Source organism: Nothobranchius furzeri, chromosome 1 (genome assembly GCF_043380555.1).
Source record: "Nothobranchius furzeri strain GRZ-AD chromosome 1, NfurGRZ-RIMD1, whole genome shotgun sequence".
NCBI classification, from domain to species: Eukaryota; Metazoa; Chordata; class Actinopteri; order Cyprinodontiformes; family Nothobranchiidae; genus Nothobranchius; species Nothobranchius furzeri.
The window spans coordinates 94,885,309-94,905,629 of NC_091741.1; the positions used below are offsets into that span (position 1 = coordinate 94,885,309).

General features: G+C 42.0%; 2 protein-coding genes across 2 annotated transcripts in view; one reads left to right on the forward strand and one right to left on the reverse strand.

The window, feature by feature from the left end:
* The first annotated feature begins 677 nt into the window (after positions 1–677).
* tmem126a (transmembrane protein 126A) lies at positions 678–1,519 on the forward strand. The gene has a single exon (XM_015944817.3). It carries the CDS (start codon positions 831–833, stop codon positions 1,440–1,442), a length of 612 nt encoding a protein of 203 aa, XP_015800303.1. The 5' UTR covers positions 678–830; the 3' UTR covers positions 1,443–1,519.
* Positions 1,520–6,078: 4,559 nt separating this feature from the next.
* LOC107375953 (ras-GEF domain-containing family member 1C) overlaps positions 6,079–20,321 on the reverse strand; it is a 30,178-nt gene continuing 15,935 nt past the window's right edge. The window contains exons 2-14 of the mRNA XM_015944805.3: positions 17,275–17,490; positions 16,270–16,392; positions 15,972–16,109; positions 11,942–12,163; positions 10,732–10,806; positions 8,818–8,916; positions 8,415–8,517; positions 8,255–8,334; positions 8,069–8,164; positions 7,890–7,985; positions 7,678–7,801; positions 6,315–6,387; positions 6,079–6,237 (exon numbers count right to left, since the gene is read on the reverse strand). Coding sequence (XP_015800291.3) covers positions 6,213–6,237; positions 6,315–6,387; positions 7,678–7,801; positions 7,890–7,985; positions 8,069–8,164; positions 8,255–8,334; positions 8,415–8,517; positions 8,818–8,916; positions 10,732–10,806; positions 11,942–12,163; positions 15,972–16,109; positions 16,270–16,392; positions 17,275–17,484 — 1,464 coding nt within the window. The 5' untranslated portion in view covers positions 17,485–17,490 and the 3' untranslated portion in view covers positions 6,079–6,212. The remainder of the gene's footprint in view (positions 6,238–6,314; positions 6,388–7,677; positions 7,802–7,889; positions 7,986–8,068; positions 8,165–8,254; positions 8,335–8,414; positions 8,518–8,817; positions 8,917–10,731; positions 10,807–11,941; positions 12,164–15,971; positions 16,110–16,269; positions 16,393–17,274; positions 17,491–20,321) is intronic.

The following is a 20,321-nucleotide window of genomic DNA, read 5'->3' on the forward strand; positions in this document are numbered from 1 at the left end:
CGAGCTATTTCATACAAATGTCTGTATTTACGAACCTCTGCCATAACTAGTTCTTGCCAGTCTGCCATGTTTTTCCGTGTTCGACCGTCCGCGTGTTAGAAAATTTCCTAGGTGCGCGGTGCGGAAAGTTTGGGCCATGCGTAGGCCAGGTGGTGGGGCGTGGTTGTTAAAATGACGCGATTTTGCTGCGCGGAGCCGTCCGAACCTCGTATTTGTATAGGAGTAAGTACACATAAATATAAAAAATAAAGAATATTCAATGCTAGATTCATTATTGTTTGTTTATTTTTATATTAACGTGTTCTTGCACAGCCAATGGGAAATCTCCCGTTTCTCCCGATTACCAGTCCGTCACTGCTGTGGGAGTAGCCTACCTGATATAATTTTACATTGGATTTTATTTATATTTATTTTGTATAATTATATTTATGTTTTAATGCCATACCTTGTTAGCCTAGTGAACTTGACCAAATTCTTGCTTTGCAAAGAATAATACATTTATTTAGTCTGGCTTGCCAGGCTAATACCTTGTGTCTGATTTCGTGAAAAAGCTTGATAAAATCTCTTTAGTTGGGTAAGCCATAGACAGACCCATCTAAAATGGCGGCTGGCTACTACGGCAGCTCCAGTCTGTGTGCGCGCGACACTCCTTGGGGCGTAACTCTTTGCTGCAGCAGCTAACGAATCCAACCGCATTGAATTGTGGGTATTTAACATGTCTGCGCCCGTTTTTTGCCCAGAGATCATCGACGATGCCTGACATCTGCCCAACTACATGTAATTAAATTGAGTTTTCGCGGACTTTTCACGTTAAGACTAAACTTGTGAAGATGTCTGAAAACACCGAGGGGAAGAGCGGCTCTCAGACCTTTACACGGGCGATGATAGCCGAGATGCTTATGAAGAATTTTGAGAAACTTCCTGACTCAGATCAGAAACTGTTTATGTATGGACCTTTGTGTGTCGGAGGAAACGCGGGGTTTGGGGGCCTGATCGCTAACAGTCTGTACCGGAGGGCTCTGAACGTGCAACCTGCGCGCATCGCCTCCAGCCTCCCGATGTTCGTGCTGCCCTTCCTGACGACCTGCGCTCTGTACCAGGCGACCGTGGTCACACCGCTGCTCACCGGTGACCTAGACTGTCCCTCCTGCTCCTTGATCCGAGGCGCACTGGTCGGTGTGGTCGGTGGTGGACTCTACCCCATGGTCTTGGCTTTACCCCTGAACTTCGGCCTGGCAGTCAGGTACAGCACGTGCCTGCTTCCCGAGAAGGAAAACCTGCTGCGTTTTTGTGTGGACGTCTCCAAACCGGTTTTTAATAAAATGAGACCAGTTATTCTGATCCAGGCCTTCTTCGGGGCCTACCTGGGCTCCAGGCACTTCAAAAGCTACTCAAAACTGACCCAGATCACCTTCAGAGCGGAAGAAGAGATGCAAGAATAACGCCAGTCTTTTAAACGGGTGTAAATGTGACTTTACCTGAGATGATTTATCTGCAAATAAAATCAACTGGTGTGTCAGCATCGACTACATTTGTGGGGGGAACAAAGCCAGTGGCTGAGATGTTAGAACACATGGAAGGCGTGACTCCGTTTGCCATTACAATATATATATATATAAACAATTATATATATATATATATATATATATATATATATATATATATATATATATATAAATAAACAATTATATATATAAATAAACAATTATATATATAAATAAACAATTATATATAGAGAAATAATTTTATATATATATATAAACAATTATGTATACATAAAAATAATTTTTACGTATATAAATAATTATATATATAAAAATAAGTTTATATATGTATATATACAGATCTTTATTTAAGTGGCATGGGGAAAATTATGTTCCTGTACAAAATCAATGTGTCTTATTTAGAAGCAAAGAAAAGCATTCCCACAAAGCCTCAGATGTTTTAGATGATCTAAAACCTAATATTGCAATAAACAAATAAAAAAATGGAAATAATGTATAGGGCTTACAAAGTATTTTAAAATACATTTAATGAATTCATAAAGATTTAACATAGAAGTAGAGGAAAAACAATGCCATTAACATAATTTTGAATATTTTTGTTTTAATGCAAATAAAAAAAACACCAATAAACAACACTGAAGATGTTTAGAGATTAAACAAGGAGGTGCTGGGAAATTGTTTTTATAAAATAAATGAAATATTTCATTAATTTATCTCTTAAGTTTAATTAATTGGGCTTAAATGTGTTGTTAATAACTTATTCTAACAGCTGACTTGTACTATGTCACTTTTTTTAAAGGCTCTGTCAACTCGTCAGTACCTTTTCTTCATAGTACTATTAACGGATAATTGAGCTAGGTTTTTACGAATTCAGAACCAAACATGAACAAAGGTAATAATAACAGAACACTGAAGAAAATGAGAAGTAGACAAAAATACTAGGCATGTTACATTTTATTAAAGACCAGTCACAAATCCTGCAGTGATGTCAAAGTCAAGGGTGTTTCGTAATGGCCCAGACATCCCAGTACTTATACCGCACATAGATTTGTATGTTACACAAAAATAAGGATGGATTTGGCAGTCTGGTAGCAGTTGAAAAGAGCTAAACCGATGCTATGTAGGTGATTGTCATTGAGAATACATAATTATCAGCACAGTTTTCATTAAAACACAATTTCACCATGAATGGCAAGTTTGACATCACATTTCTGTCAGTCAATAATAACTTATCCACGAACGAGTTACAGTTAAAGCAAGTTAATTCATGAGGAATGAGGCTGGAGGGTTAAAACCAGTCTGTTACAGAGGGGAATGGTTCTTCAAGAGAAAACACGGACATCAATCGATTACGGCAAACCGGATGTTTTAAAGAAGCGTATAATTACAGAGTTCCCACTCCTCTCATCCCACCCTCAGCTAAACACAAGAAAATCTCCACAAAACAAGTAAACATTTTGTTATGACAAACAGTGACTCATATGGCACAAGTTTCCCTTCTTTACTTCAGAGCAAGACAGAAATCTAAATTTCCTTCCACACACACACACACACACACACACACACACACACACACACACACACACACACACACACACACACACACACACACGCACGCACGCACGCACGCACGCACACACACACACACACACACAAAAAACACTGCAAAGTTTAGTAGTTAGTTCTCTTAAAGGTGGATACACTTATGCCCCTTTAAAGACACCTGACATAGCTTGTCATACGACTTCAGATTATGTAAAAGAAAGTGACGATAAAAACTTTACATCTGTCAGCACAGAGATCTCCAAATAATATATCAGACAACTGAACATCAGTCAGAGGAAAACTTCCTGACAGAGCAGAAAGATGAGGGGTACGTGTCACCTGTACACCATCTACACTTGGCCAAACGTCCGCTGTCCACACATTACGCTAGTTTTCCTACGCTAACGGCACAACACCTAAAACCATGAGTAAACACGTTTAGACAGGTCATTATCCCACCCGTCTTCCCCCAAAATAAATGAAAACAAAAAAGAAGAGATGAAAAATGTTCTCATGCAACACAAGGACGGTGAGCTTATGAACGCCCACTACACACGCCATTCCTTCCGTTGATTTGTGAAATTTGACAATTGTAAGAGCTAACCAGCACTCTTTTATATCACTGATGTTCTGGTACAATACTTAAAGCAGAAATCTGGAGTTTTCCCCTTCAGGAATTATATTTGCCTTGAAATCTAGACAGACCGTAGCAGAAGCAGAGCCGTTTTGCTCTGAACGTTGGTCTAGCCGCAGCCCAACCAGTCGGGAGGCGGGGGCTGGTGTCAGGAGCGAGCAAATCCTCATTGACTCCCATGTTAAAAATACCAATTTCACAGCAGAAATAAACATGTTTACAGCCTGGTACCAAAACACGTTTTTTGTTTAAATGATCTAGTTTACACTCATGACAACTCTGAGGGGGGTGAATTTTTTTCTCACTCTTCTGTTTAAGTGTATTAAAAGCCTAAAATTCTGTATAATTAATGAGCATCAGACCCACGTGACCGCAGAGCTAGCTCCGTGGAAAGGCCTCAGTAGAGCCTCGTCTGGCTTGGAAACTGTTCTGGGATTTTCAGTCTCTGTGTTTGTGTATTCTTTTTTGTGCAATTGTTGGACACAATGACTTGCTGTGGCATTAATTGCACTAATAGACCCAGTTCTCCCAAGCGGCAGCTCTGCGCATCTCAGATTGCAGCGGCACTTGTCTGCTGTGAGGCTGCCGGCTTGTGGAGCTCTCGGAGACCTCTGTGTTCCACCCGGTTTTACCCAACAGTCAGCCCGGCGTATCTCTGACTCAGAAGCTCTGGTGTTGTGCACAGTTAACTCCAGTTGTAGCTAGGTTGCTACCTCCGTTAGCTTAGCTCCCACCTCCGCGTTAGCTTTGGGTTAGCTTCAGGTTAGCTTGTAGCTAGTTCGACCGGGTGTCGTCAGTTGATCCCAGCCTTACAGCCCCACCCTCAGCTCCACCTCTCTTCCCTTTTGTGGAATTGTCTGGGCTTGACGGAACCTGTGACACGGTCAAAATGGCGGTGGTGGCCACCTCCCATTTTAGCACAAAAACGTATTATTGGAGCATATGGAAACCCATTGTCCAATATTTATATGTCGACGGTAGAAATCCATAAAGGTCATCTACCCTAGAAATCCCAGAAACAAGGAGAGGGTCTTAAAGGTGTAATACATTTTTCTGTGAAAAACTGGATTTCTGCTTTAGGCGTTCGTTAGTTACCTAATCAACAGAGGTGGAAAGTAACGAATTACATTTACTCACGTTACTGTAATTGAGTAGCTTTTTTGTATATTCATACTTTTTAAGTCGTTTTTAAAATCTGTACTTTTACTTTTACTTGAGTAAGTTTTTAAAAAAGAATTGTAATTCGCTACATTTTAAATCATATCCGTTACTGAATAAAATTAAATTGTAGGCTTAATAAATGAAAAATATTACGTGTAGCAGCGTCGGAACGGAAAGAGACACCTCCATGAGCACCACATCTAAATCGCGTGCGGGGGGGGTGGTGTACACTTTTACTCAAAAACATCAGTTCAGTCGATCAACTCGCTGTTTACTTCCTCTCTCCCTCCTCTCCTGAGGCTTGGAACCCGCACCTTCGCGCACCGGTGTGACGTCATCAGAATTCTGCTCGCTTCGGTAACCAGACTCGGTTCCGTGTTTGAAACGTGTTTGTCTACCGCTCCGCACGGAAGCAGCAAAATAACGTTTAGCGCTCCTACCAAGCGGATTATCAGCGCTCTGCTCATAAAACAGAAGACCTGCAGGCCTCTGTGAGTTAAAACATCCTGATACTGTTCAGGTGTAAACATTGTGCTCCATCCCTGTGTTTGAACTCAGAAGATGCTTCGTGATGCCACAGATATGTGATGATTTAGCTTGTTTCTTTATTTTACTCCAGAATAAGAGATTAAAGTATTACTAAAGCAGTTCAATGTAGTTGAATTAGTCATTCAAATGATTCTAACATGCTGCAGTGTGTGTGTGTGTGTGTGTGTGTGTGCATACACGAGCGAATTGTGAACTGCCGTTGTGATTTAGCACTACTTAGATGTAGCCATCCTTACACTAACAAAAATGTAACTAAGTAACTTTTACTGTGAGTACATGTTGTTTATGATACTTTTTACTTTTACTGGAGTAAAAATTTAGGCAAGTACTTTTACTTGTACTTGAGTAAAAAATTATCAAAGTATTGGTACTCGTACTTAAGTAGGAATTTTTAGTACTCTTTCCACCTCTGCTAATCAAGGTTGTAAATGAAGAGGGCAGAGAGAGATAAAGACATTAAACATTGAGACAGCGTCAGTACGGCTTTGACATGATAAAGTGGTTCTCCCTGTAACTCGTACGTCGTGAAGTCGTAAACATCTCCAGAGTAAACACACACATAAAGAGAAGGAGGATGGAGAAGCCGTGTCCCTCTCCAACATCCTGCAATTTAGCTCCACTTATCAGAATATCTTAAAATATGTTGTTTCACACTTACGCTGATGAATCCTGTTCATCAGTTTTTTTTTCTTCCCATATTTTGTTCATTAAAAAACACCTTAAGTACCAGCTTTAGGCTCCTTCACAGTCCAGTTTAGTGCAATGAGAACATGCGCTCCAAAATGTAGGTGGGAGGGTTGCTTGTCGCCATTATTGACTCATGTCTTCCCCAGGACGTTAGACCTGAGAGTAACAAAAGGGGGAAAGCTAAGAAAATGTTCTCTATTGGATTGAAATACATTTTTATAAGTGTCCCTCACCTGAGGGCTTTCCACCTGTCCTTCTCTACCTGGTTCTCTGGACTCTCACTTTCATAGGAAGCTAGGTAAAGCCCTGCAGAGGGGAGAGAAGAAAAGGTTTATTTATAAGGCACTTTTCGCAGACGGAAGTCACAAAGTGCATCACGGACAAAAACAAACAGAATTACAATAAAATGCCAATACAACATTGAATACTAAAACCAGAAAACTAACAGAGTTAAAATATCAAGTATTAGTGGTGTGAATTACTCGTTTAATCAATATATTTGCAGTGGTTTGTAGCCAAAGTGAATACCTTGCAGGCAGTACTCAGGGCACAAAAAAGCCCCAAACCTCTGCCTCAGCAGGACCAACGCTACGACATCACAGCTGAGCTTCAGAGGGCAGGATTTGTGGTCTTATTACCTGATGTTTGGACATCTAGCTAGCAACGCGACTCTACCACTGACCTGAAACGTGGATGTTTTACCTCCACAAATAACTCAAACCAGGAGGAGCTTCTGCCGTGAGTTGAAGTTGCTAATGCTAATGGTTAGCTTAAATTAGCGGCTAATTAGCGGACGTTAAACCGACAACAGCCTTCCCCGTCGTGAGTCACGATGGGAGAGTCCGTGAATGTTAAGTGAGGAAGATCTGTGTGGATTCTCAAATCCGTCAATTTTCTATCAGAAGCTAAAGCAGGAGAGGTGTAGGAGACAATTTTCATGTTCAGCCCGCATGAAAAAGTCAGACTGACCGAAATAACATAAACCAAACGGTAAAACTAGCACAGTGTATCACAGAGAAGGTATCAGGGCAGTTACTGAAGAAAAGTAACAGAGCCTTTCTGGTTACGAGAAAACATGAGATACTAAGTTGGCATTTGTGCCACACACATTTTAAGGTGACAGGACATTTCTGTAACTTGGAGTAAGTAAGAAAGCTAACCAGGAATGAATGTGAAAACAATAATTACAAAACTGGAAACTGATATAGTAATGTGACCAGCGAGGGGAGGGCATATATGGCCAGAGGGGGGCTAAACAGGAATAGTGGTCACTAAATAGGATGGATGCAGAGAAAAGACCATAGTGTGATTATTTATTAAAATAAAATCCATTTATGAGACTTAACAGAAGAATCTCAATAACATACTGTACTATGATTGGTAAGTTGTCTCTTACTATGCTTAATTAAACAGAAAAGGCATACATGTCTAGGTGAAACGAGTACAAATCACTATGGTAACTGGGAATCTTCATCTCTGATCCAACAATATCAAGCACCGTATTATCAGGTAGTGTAGTTTGGAGCAAAGCAGTGAGTGGTCTGAGATTTCCATCTATAGAGGAGTAATGTCGGACAAAACGAAAGTGGTTCTCACCATCCTCGCTGAAGATGGGAGCAGTGTGGAGGTAGTGTAGGATGGCCTGATCCTCCTCAAAGGGACACTCCACCTGCTTCCACGTCATGAACTCTCCTACTTGTCGTGCTAATTCCACAAATTTCTAAACAAACCAACAAACAAAGAGCAAATAGACTTTCAGTTTGGTTGAATTTCATTAAATAAAGAGGCAGAGTTGGATGGAAAGGCACCTCAAAGTTGACATGGCCATTGGGCAGGCGATTTGCACACCCTTCGTTCAGGAAATAGATATCTTTGATCAGCAGGCTGAAGAAGGGAATCACAATCTGAGGAGGTGAGAACACAAAGCATGTGAGGGTTTGTAAACAAACCAGCTGAGCTGATATTTCTTCCCAGCAGTGATGCTCACCTTTTCCCTGTTGCTGTTGGCAGTCCGAGAGCGATGAGCGGCCCCCCTCAGGGCCGTCCGATAGTTGTAGAAGTTTCCTGTAGGATCCATCTGGTGCTGAACAACAATTACAGCACAAACGCTTGATCAGCTTTGGGTTTTCACCTGCCCTGTGTGTGATAAGGTTACTCGTTGAACTGTGGTTACCTCTAGGATGAAGAACTTGGCCGTCTTGGCTTTGCTCCAAGTCTTCTTCAGTCGCGACACAGGAGTCATATTCATCCCAGCTGCAGGAAAACAGACTGATTTTAGCTGCTCATACCAGAGTGGTCACAAACCTGCAGCATATCCGTGAATCAGGACTTACAGATGATGGCCATGAGGGAGTTGAAGTTTCCGATGTTGAAACACTCCCTCGCCACATCGATGAAGAACTCTATGACCTGAGCCCGCTGCTTCTTCTTGGCTGGCTGTGAAAGGGAGACAAAAAAATATATATTTTTTTAAAGTTTGAACTTCATCTAAAGAGAATTCTTCTTTCTCCACTGATGCAAGCAATGACAGAGCAGCTGTAGTAACCCACTCTGTCCACAAGGGGGCAGTGATGCTCTGTAGCTGCATAAGCAGACTCACAAATAAGACAAGAAGAATCCTCTAAAATGTTCTTGAAGTAGATCTTTAACCCTTTTCTGTTCTTCATGAGTCAAGCGTATCATGTCCTGAGCAGGAGGGTGTTTTATCAGCGAGAACGGCCTTCGTTGTTCACTCACCATGCAGATCTCCGTTGCTACCAGGTAACACAGTCTGTTGAACCAGCGGACATATGCTTCCAGGTTGGAGGTTTTCTTCTTCTGATCACTGAAACACGGCTGCATTTCAAACACACACACAACAGCAGGTAAGCAGAGAAAGCACTGCCACAGTACAGGGTAAATGAAAAGTGTGACATATCTGAGGTTTCCCCTCATTCTGACACCTTCAGGTCATCTCAGACATAAGAGGGCTCTGATAGTGAGTAAGCACACCTGATTGGTAGTTTCACGTATGAATCTTTTTTGTGTGCTGCATCCTACATCCCTATCAACACATGCTCTGTTTGTTCTCCAACCGGCGATCTCCCTCTTTTCAACCCATCTAGTCAGAAATAACATTTCAATATCCACAACAATATTCTGCCTGAGACAAATGGCATCCCATTTGCTATTCATGAGTACAGATTTCTCATTACAGATATTACAACTCGGCTGCAGCTAAATTCTGATTAATCCTATTTCCAGTTTAAAATATGTTTATTTCTGCTGAATCCAAGAAAAATACAGTTGATTATTTTATAAATGAGTTTTTTTTTTGCTGCTGCTCTAACACACATAGTCGTATTTATTTGATGCAGATTAATTAAGCACCATGGTTGTGTTTGTGGATATAAGACTTTTAGAGCCACGCCACCTACTTTTCAAACTCGCCTGTAAACGGGGCGTTCCCCGTTTAGCACAACAATAAAAGTAATCTGAATCCCGTTACAGTGTGAGTCAGTGGTTCTTGTTGCTGTATTTCTAACATTAGCTTTGAGCCAGCTCTGACTGAAGCCTTAACAGAATTTCTGAGGCATAATTTCACATAAATGTTTATGAAACAAGCTCAACAGAAATGATCAAACACTTGCTCACACTCTCCATCTGAGAACTGGTCTATAACTGTTTGCAGAAACTTTGAGGTGCTAAATCTTAGAACCACAACTGCAGCAAATGTCAGCCATTTGCCTCGTCACCAAGAAGCACAGCAACAAGGGGACATGTAATGATGTCTTAATTTAATGAAGTTATAATAGTTCTATGGTCGATACAAACATGTTTATGAAGGTCTTTGCTCTAAAACCCTCTAACATGAAGCAATCTCAGCAGTTTTGGTCTCGACATTTTCAGCACCTCCCAGATTGAGTCGTTTAAGGTCTCTGTCACTTTAAAGACACACTTAGCAACTTTTTCATATTGTTAAATGATTTTCTTTGGCCTGTATTTGCCAAAATACCCCATTACAGCAGGGCTATTCAACTCCGGGCCTCAAGGGCCGGTATCCAGCACATTTTAGTTTTAACCCTGCTTCAGCACACCTGATTTCAATCAGCAGGTGAATAACAGGCTTCTGCAGAGCTTGATGAGCTACTGCACTGGTGATTCAACCACAGAATCTAGTGTGCTGGAGCAGAGAAACCACTAAAACGTGCTGGATAATGGCCCAAACTTGAATAGCCCTGCTTTACAGGGTTAATGAAATGTCATTCAGACCACCAACGCCCAGAATTTCATATTTGCAACTTCAGAGTGGCTGGCCTCCAGCAGCACTTCCCTCTTACATGTGAGAGGCGGTCCTACCCACTTGTGACGTCACAAATGGGGACCTTTCAAAACGGCTTCTTTTGAGCACACAATTCTTAAAACCAAACACGGACCGAAAACACACAGATGTTTTTCTTTCATGTTTAGAGTGTTTACAGAGGCTGTAGAGAACAGCATGGCAGCACAAAAGGATGCAAAAGGGAAATTTGCACGATATGTTGTTTAAAATGTTTCTTTTCCCCTAGAACGCTGGGATTACTTAGAGCCTTTCTACTTGATAAATCCCAGTTCAACTTTCAATTTCAGTGGTGTTTAATAGTTTCACATAAGCAGAAAACTAAATTGTACCTGTGTTCCATCTAGTGGGTCTTTCTGAACAAAGGCTTGGACAAACTCCTCTGGCCCAATACGGCTTAAATGTTCCTGAAAAACAGACAAACAGAAATGTTCGTCTGGGATCACGTTACCAGAGAAACGAATGACCTACATTCAGCACTGTATCAAATCTTTATGCAAACATTTAAACATCTACATCCTAACATTTGCTTACACTGCTGCAACATGTGTCCTAAAAGTGAACACGAACACACACACACACACACACACACACACACACACACACACACACACACACACACACACACACACACACACACACAATGGAGCTGCAACCATTATTAACTATTTCATTTCAGTAATGGAAGCCAATCGATAAGAGGAAGTTATGACTCACTGGTGTCATATTTCCACAAAGAAACACTTGAGGAGAAATTTACTTCCATTGAAAGACAGCAGTGAACTCCCGTGCATGTGTAAATCAAACTGACTCAGTAGACCCATCACACACTCAGAGCACAACATGACATTAAATTAGCTAGTTAGCCAGCAACGGCATGTCGCTGAAATCTACAAATAAGACAACAAACAAATCAACAATGTGTGAATTGTGCATGCCTGTCCATCTCTGCCTTTGTTCTCTTATATGTCTGTGTGTGTGTGTGTGTGTGTGTGTGTGTGTGTGTGTGTGTGTGTGTGTGTGTGTGTGAGAGAGTAGGAAGCTGTCAAGTCACATAAATCCTCAGCGGTTTTATCCTCTTTGTTTACCGCCCCGGGCACACTGCTGACTTCTGGGGTGATGTCACTGCTCAGACAAGGGTACAGCCTTACTCAGCCGTGCTCAGAACTCCCCCCCCCGGAACACGTGCACTGATTGACACACATGAACTGGCTAAAAGCACCGTGCACGGGCCTGTAGGGACGCTGCGGAGACCCTTGTCCTCCCTCTGCTTTGTTTTCTCTCTTTTATTACCACGGGTGACACAGATTTCTGAGGAGTTATAATCACAGATAAAGCTTCCTGTAGTTCTTTCATCTTTTATTTAAAACCAAGGACCATGACATGGACTAAATCTCCACTCATGCTTCATTATTCTTAGCGCATTAGCACTCCTCAAACATCCCTCCTCATGCATCCTTGTTATCATCTCTTATCACGACCTCTGTCTGACCCCTGAGCCCCCCCCCCCACCCCCCCCCCACCCCCCGCCCGTGGACTCACCAGCTCCACGTGGGTGAGCTGCTGTGCCAGCGTGTAGGGGTCGTTGCAGATGGAGAGAATGTCCTTCTGGATGGGTGGAGGTTTAGTCTTGAAAGCCACAAGCTTGTCAGAGATGGAGGAAGCGTTGAGGGAGACCTTGACGATGCTCTCTTCCCCCTTGCTCATCAGGGCCAATCTCTGGCTCAGCTTCTGCAGCATCTGGTTCATGGTTTTCCAGTACGCCTGGAGGAGGAAGAGGAAGAGCTATCAATAACATCTTTGATGAATCATTTATTAATGGACGTAGATTAGTGACCGACAGAAGAACCCGTGGGTCGGAGCTGCATCTTTTAGTCTCAGCTTTCATTTCTAACCACAGTTAATCTGTTTAATTATCAACAGCCATTGGTAGGCCGAAGGTGGCTGATGATGTGTCTATGCCCATTTGACTGAAGTGTTTGTTCACCACGAGCCTAGACGAAACGTAAAGAAGCTTTTAACAATGTCCATCTAGTAAGGACTCGCTCTTTGAGATAATCCAGTTAAAGATGGCCAAGATATTGAATCAGTTTCTGCAAACTAAAGAGACTTTACAGACATCAGGCTAAAAGTTGGTGTGGTAGCTGAGAGCGATCGTCACAAACAGAAAAATCAAGATAAAAGGATTATTTCAAACAACACAAAGCCTTGAACTCTTTGACTAGTAGAGTACACTTAGTTCCTTTATCTTACTCAATCAAGCACCGAACCGAAATAAAAACAAACAAACAACTGAAGTAAAAGATTTTGCCAAAATACTGGTTTACTTGGGACTTCTTCTAGGATGAGATTAGGAATTAAGCTGGAGCTTATTGCTTAAGCTATATTATTATTATCATCATTATTATTATTGTCTTGCATCATATTATAACTCTTATTGCCTAAAATGAATAAAAAATAGGAAAAAAAGCATTATTGAAATTTGTATAAATGCTTTCTATTATGACTTCAATGAACAACTCAATGTTGATTCATTCTTTTGGTTTAACAAAATGAATCAATATAGCAAAACATTATTTTTCATCATCAAATTAGCTCTATAAATCATTTTAAGTGGATCCATTCATACAGATACAGTTATACTAGAGCTGCCTTCTTCTGAATCTGGTATTTCTGACACCTTTGTAATAATACTAATGCAGTTTCAGTTAAATCACCTTAATGCATTTTCACATTTAGATACATTCAGATATGACTACCACATATTCACATTTTGTGTTTTGCTGAACAGCTAGCTGAATGTGAGGACACAGAGTGTGTGGGTGTGGATTTCTAAGGATTTTACAAAAGGTGCACAAACACACCCTTTACGTCAAAATCATGTTCCTAAAATCAGTAAAAGGGTGATTCTCAGAACTCGGTGCACTTCTCTGTCCCACAGGTTTACCACAAAGATCTTCATTTAAAGTTAACTCATTCACTGCCAATGACAACTAAAGTCGTCATTTGCATTTTTTTTTTACTGTGTGGGCATCGGAACGAGCCCCCGCACCTTGAGAACATCTCAGCTCTAAAGTCGACCTTCATCTGCATATGTCACACTTCACGTGATCAGGAAGCAGAAAATCCATGTGTTAGGAGATCGTTTTGGGCCGCTGCTGTAAAAAAAGTGAAGCGCAGACCGGAAAAGCTTCTGCCGATCACAATTCAACAGCGGATTGTGAAAGAACAGATAACGCTCAAAACGCGTTGATTCTTCCTGATGTAAGAGGTGAGTCTCCTCTTTGTTTTGGTGTCGACATCATCCTAGTGCGCAACGTTCTGTGACTCTTAAAAAACCCCAGTAAAAACGGTGAGAAGTGCTGGCAGCGAAGGGCTTTACCAGTCAGGAAACGGCTGGCAGCGAATGAGTTAATCACTAAATACATTTTAAAACAAGAAATTGAAAGGTCTAAGTTCCTTTGCATAATGACGCACAAACATTATTTAAAAATTATGTTTTTATTTGTTTTAACGATTTTCCAAACAGTACAGGTAAACCAAATGAGCATGTCTCCACTGACAAGCTTTCAATCCAGTGACCACATGTAGCTAGAGCAGTGTGTGTAACCCAAGGGGAACGAGCAGAATTTACCCAAACCACGAAGGCTGCCATGGAGAGAACTAACGCCACCCCTGCACAACGTTAGACGGAGAAGGAGAACTTTCATGTCAAAGCGCTGAGCATTGTGTCTTATTTCAAGATATTTCAAGATGGTGCAAAAAAAAAAAAAAAAAGAAAGTAAAATTTCAAGCTAATAGAAATATTCATTAAACGGGACTGGTGTGTTAACCGATACATAGAACACTACTACTACTACTACTACTACTACTACTACTACTACTCAATAGTAAAAAAGTAAAGAGTTAGCACACTGAGCCTGTAAACCATTCACGAGCCAGACGGGAGGTAAGACGTGGTTCAGCATTAGTGAGTTTTAATGAAATTATTCTCATTTAATAATCAGTTCTACTATTGGAGAATCATCGCACATCTGACTTGTGGTGTGAGAAAATGTCTCAGGGGGTAGAAGTCGTGAAAGGTTGGGAAACACTGACCTATTCAACCCTGTTACTTGGTATATTTTCATATATTCTCTGATAATGCTAACAAATTAGTTAAATATCTATTGATCTGCATACCAAGTTTAGGTGATAAAATAGACAAAAAACCTAAACTAATGTTCATGTTTAAACATATTTCCCTAATTCATGAAGACCATTTTTTGTAGTAAGCTGCCAAAATCTGCATATTTAGCACAAAAGCAATGTAATGGTACAAAAATATATGAGTGCTTAGTGAGGGATGAAGTATAAAACATTGCCAGCATTTTAATCAGAATGTTAAAAATGCTTTTACACTAGTGTGTGTGTGTGTGTTTGTGTGTGTGTGTGTGTGTGTGCGCGCGCGTGTGCCACTCCCTCTTGATGACTGCTCAGTGGTCATTAGGTCAGTCTGCCTCACAAATGACCTGGAGCCACAGCCTCCACCCCCGGCCCAACACACACGCACGCACACACAAACACACACCCTGCTGAGGACAGCCAGCTGCTAGTAGCAGCACATTGATTCACCACCTCTCCTCCCTTGACCTTCCACCGACCATCCCCCTCTCTTCTTCTCTGACTTCATCACTTCCTCCTCCTCCTGCTGTTCCACCTTTTCTTCTGTCCGTGGCCCATCCCCCGATCTTCTCCTTGTGTTTTCCCCGGAGGCTGCAGATGTACCTTCTTCCTCCCTCTGCTCCCATCACCTGCATTAAGCCTGTGTAACAGCTGGGTTGTGACTACTCAGCCGAGACCCTGACTGTCCATCACACTCAGCAGAGGAGATTACTATTTCTCACCCAACACATCCTGCTTTTACAGCAACCGTTTCTCGTTTCTCATTAGTCACACACAGATGCTGCATGTGCTATACTATTTGACATGCAGGGAAGTCGGACCCCAGGCGTGTCGGGGTGGATCCCCTGAGGTAAATACCCTCAGGGTAGAGTCAGGGATTCGGCCCTCCTGATTGGAGCACACGTGACTATCTGCTCCTACTGTCAGTCATCAGTCTTCACTCTGAACATGCAGCTGTAACTGCACATGAAAACATGGCACCCAGGTAAACCGTGATGCTGACAGACGCTGACTGTGTCTGTAGGTGACTTGATTCTTGTTAGTACACACCACTCCTTTATGTCCAATTATCCACATGCAAATCTTTTCCTTTCTGATGTCAGCCTCGTTTTGGATTTCATTTTAATTTATATCATTTTATTTTTCTCATTTTATGAGCATTATTGTGAGCACCTTGAGGTAGGCCTTGTGATACCTTTGTGCCTACAGCATGTCCTGTTGTTGTAAATTGACAATAAAGCTTTCTAATTCTAATCCAAATACTAATTCTATATAACTATTGGGCCAAATGGGGCAGAAGATTTACAGGAAAGGCCAACTGGCCCCTCTACCAGTGTCTGACTGACTGGTCAGCTTCCATCAGAATCTCTCACAAAGTGGAAGAATTGTATCTTTATGTTTCTAATACCTCGTCACACGGAGCTATCCGGTGGATGAAGTCTTTCAGGTGTCCAACCATCGTCTCGTCCCTGAAATCTGTTGGGAATGTTTCCGTCCATTCTGTGAGCAGCTGCAGGATCTTGGGACCAAATTTGCGCACTTTAGCCTGTTAGTGAACAAATAAATCAGGTGAACAACTTCCTGTACTTGTAGTACAAAAAAGGGGTCATTTCTTAGATGCAGAACACAACGACTGAATGCTTCCAGCTCATTAACTGGTCTGTGCACGCGCCGGAACGTGGTTTCATGTGTGGTGCAGTGCTGACCGTGTCCAGTGGGCTCTGATCCAGCTGCTGCTGTTTGATGCACAGCTCACACACTCTGGAAAGCAGCTCCAGAGGAGGAATGAACAGACGGGCGCTCAGCAAAAAGGTAAACACGTAGGCTTTCTGTCAGAGGTCAGAAGGGGACATTTAGTATGGTGTTCCCACTACAGCTACCCAAAAATACCTGTAATTAAGAAGAAACACTTGAATAAAAGACCTGATGCTGCTTAGATCAGATTCAATGATGTCTTTATGATTTTCTCATACAGATTATTTTCTGCAAAATCAATATGACTTTTGAAACAGAAGTTTCCACACCCAACTGGAAAAGGACTAAATCCAGATTAGCTGAAGAAGAGACGTTGAAAGGTGCAATATGTAAGAATGAAGTAAGAATGACATCCTGTGGTAATATTTGGGTACTGCAATCCATTTTCCTAAATAATAACGTACTATCTCACTACCATTCCAGAGTTTCATGGCTGTTGCCAGTAAGAGTAAGAGGAAATTTGAAAAATGATTAGGAACAAGTAACAGTTTCATCTCTCGATCACTAAAGAAGACGTGTAAATAAAGTTTATAGCTGAGGAGGAAACAGTGAAAAAGCCGCACGTTTCAGATGACATGAACAGAAACTACAGATGGAGTGATGGGACTCAGAGGAGTGGTTAACGGTGTTTGGTTTGATCGTGGACGTTTTACAGAGACACAGTGTCTGTTAATCTGAAATGATCAGCTGTGAGTTTCGTCGTTGTCCAGAGGAAAGTTCAGACAGAGTTCACCTGCTGTGTCATCTGTTAGCCATGCATGTCATATCATCAGCTCAACTGTTGCCAGGCAACGAACACCCAAACAATATGCAGGAACATTTCTAGAGATGCCAGTCAGTCCCTTTAGTTTTTTTTCTACTGGTTTGATTTTATTTACTCATCTTCAGTCATCCTTCTTCCTTTCTGGGATGATTAAAGCATTTGTGAGTTTTTGTAGGTAGCGATGTCACTTTACCTCAGGGTAGTAATCTGCAGTGGGCACCAGGTTCTGGATCAGAGTGTCCAGGGAGGCCGAAGTGATGGGAGGTCCGTCGGCCAGACAGGCCCCAGGCCCCGGGCCTTCCTGTGGGGTCTCCTCATCCTCCCCAGGCTCAGCACAGGCCAGATGAGGGCTGAAGCCACTGGGAGTGGTAAACATGGTGCCTGAGCACACAGTCTGGGGCATTCCTGACTACAACATAAACACAGAAAACATTGTAAACAGGACAGAACCAGGAAGAGGATTCAGGTTTGTTCGGGAAATGAGCTTAATGCAAGTGTAGTTCCGGTCAGGTTTTTCCCAGATCTACTTTCCTAGTTTGGGCCATGTAGGATAAATAAATGCTTATTTGTCATTATTAAACCTCTTTGTACAGAATTAATTACTTCTCTCCTTTTTACAAAAAATGTTCCCCAAGTAGTTAATGAAGGCATAATTTAAATGGATCCTGCTACTCTCCTGTTGCATGTGTTCTCTAACATCTGCAGGTTTTATTTCTATATTCATGTACCTGATGCACCACCCCACCCCCAGAAACCGGCCCCCTTCGGTCCTCTACCTCCACCAGCACAATGAAAGTGGGTCACAGTCGCCGTGGAGATTGATGCACTTGTGTGTCCTCTAACACTGCAACACTTTGGGTTACACATGTAAAATAACAGCCACCACGCTTTAATCAATACAGAAACGGTGACTTTGGTTGCAGTCACCTTTTATGTAGCTGCTTTAAAAGCAAAAAAATGATCATTTTTGACAATAAAAAAAAAACTTTAAATAAAAAAAATCTCTTCTATTCTTCACCTCTTGAATAAAACAGACAGCTGCTTCTGTGATTTTTTTCAACCTGCAGGAGTCAGTAGGAAGTCTGTGCCGGGGGCCTTGAGCCACCTTTTCAGTGGTAAACTGAATATTTTTTGTAACAACAAGGGCTGGTTTGAATTGCATGCAAATACTCTGAAATTGCATTGAAATACAATACGAAAGTGCTGTGAAAACAATGTGGCAATTGCTAGAACACTCCAGGCTTACTTTCACCTCCAGCAGTCTTCAATGAAGCATTACTGTAGGCTCCCACAGGTCAAAGGTCAATCACATGCAGGCTCATGTTTATGATTTTCTCAGTGAAGGATTCATCCATCCTTTGTTCCTCTACATTTGAGCACTTATTCATGCACTTGTGCACACCTAGACATAAAACCAAGCTGACAGGCAAACAAAAGGCCGGGGGAGGGGGTTACGTGAGCTGTTCTTATAGCCTTCCTGCCTACTGACTGACATGACTGTCATGTTTCTCATAATGTCTGCTGTGGTTAAAGTCGCATGGGGGATTAGCTCCAATTTTCTCTGCCGTTTGGTGAGAATTAACAGCTGACTATGGAGGCTCATCTGCATTAGATGGCGTATGTTTGAACTGCTTTTAAAGGAAAATGCACCATCAAAGAAGAGTGAACGTTAAAACTTCTTAAATTACTCCTAGTGCAGCATATATGCTGTTCTCCACTCATAAAAGTCCCAGCTGCTGTCCAAATTCAATTCCAAAACACCTAGGTCCTGGCTTGTCCTTGCAGCAACCTCTGCTTGATTTGATTACAACATGCAGACAAAGCGTGATGAACACTAGAACAGTCTAATTCAACACGTCTTTCTGGGAACTGTAGCTCAAGACGCGTGAGGAACTTCTTCCAAGAAAACCTTTGGGATGCCAACTTGGCTACAGCTGAGAAATCCTGTTTCTATAAATCTCCACAGCAATCAGGGACGTACCTTGAAATCTTCAATAAAACACCTGCATTTTGATATATAACTGCATAAAAGCTGTAAAAAAACAGATTAAATGAAAGGTTAAAGCTGCAGTCAGTGGCTCATTAAGGTCACCATGGTAACCCCACACCTGTAAGAGGCATGCTCAGACACACAGAAGAAAAGGAAAGTGAGCCTTAAACAAGCTGTGAAAAAAAAGTTTGACAAATAAATTCTTTAAATGTTCAAAGAGTGGCCCGGGGGCCATCTGCGGCTCTTAGGGGTGATTCTGTGCATCTGAAAGATGAGTTTTCTCTCTCCAGCAGGCTGTTAATGTAAAGCAGAGCTATTCATATCCAGCACGTTTTTGTGGTTTCTCTGCTCCAACACACTTGTTTCAGTGGTTGAATCACCTGTGCAGCAGCTCACCAGGCACTGCAGAAGCCTGTTAATCCATCCATCCATCTTCTTCCGCTTATCAGGAGTCGGGTCGAGACGCCCAGACTTCCCTCTCCCCAGCCACTTGGGCCTGCTCTTCAGGGGGAATCCCAAGGCGTTCCCTGGCCAGGTGAGGGACATAGTCCCTCCAACTTGTCCTGGGTCTCCCTTTAGGCCTCCTCCCCGTTGGACGTGCCCAGAAAACCTGTTAATCACCTACTAATTGAAATCAGGTGCGTTGAAGCAGGGTTAAAACCAAAACATGCTGGATACCGCCCCTCCAGGCCCACAATTAAATAGCCTTGATGTAGAGTGATGCTTTCTAACACTTTTAGGTTCAAATTTTCACTATGTTGGACCTATTTAAGGAGTAGAAAAGAAAAATTAGTCGTGCTTTTAAAATGTTCACTGAGTTACCGTGTAATACCAGTCCTTTTACGATTGGTCACTCTGAGTTGCATTTGCATGCTGAATGTGAAAAACTTCTTCTGCCCACATTGTCTGCATTATGGGCTCGACACACGGGAGGCGACAAACGACCGCGATCAGCGAAATTTGTCGCTGTCGCTTTTATTACCTGTCACACGGGAGGCGATCTGCGGCAGCGGCCAGCGGCAAAGCCGTCTACGCGTTCTGTTCCATGGCGAAATCGAAACTTCCGTTGTTTTGTTTGGCTGTGTCAGGTTGGAGGGAATTAAGGTTATTTAAGCGGTTCAGAGTTAATAAAGTGGTAGATATGATGTTTCACAAGGTGCTGCTAGAGTTATGTGAAATCTTACTTCTGATTTTACTATATAAAACATAATAATAATCAACTTCTCCTCCATGTTTGCTTGGAGATGTGC

Excerpts from the sequence above, each read along its gene's own strand:
- tmem126a (XM_015944817.3), top strand. The coding sequence starts at position 831 with ATGTCTGAAAACACCGAGGGGAAGAGCGGCTCTCAGACCTTTACACGG.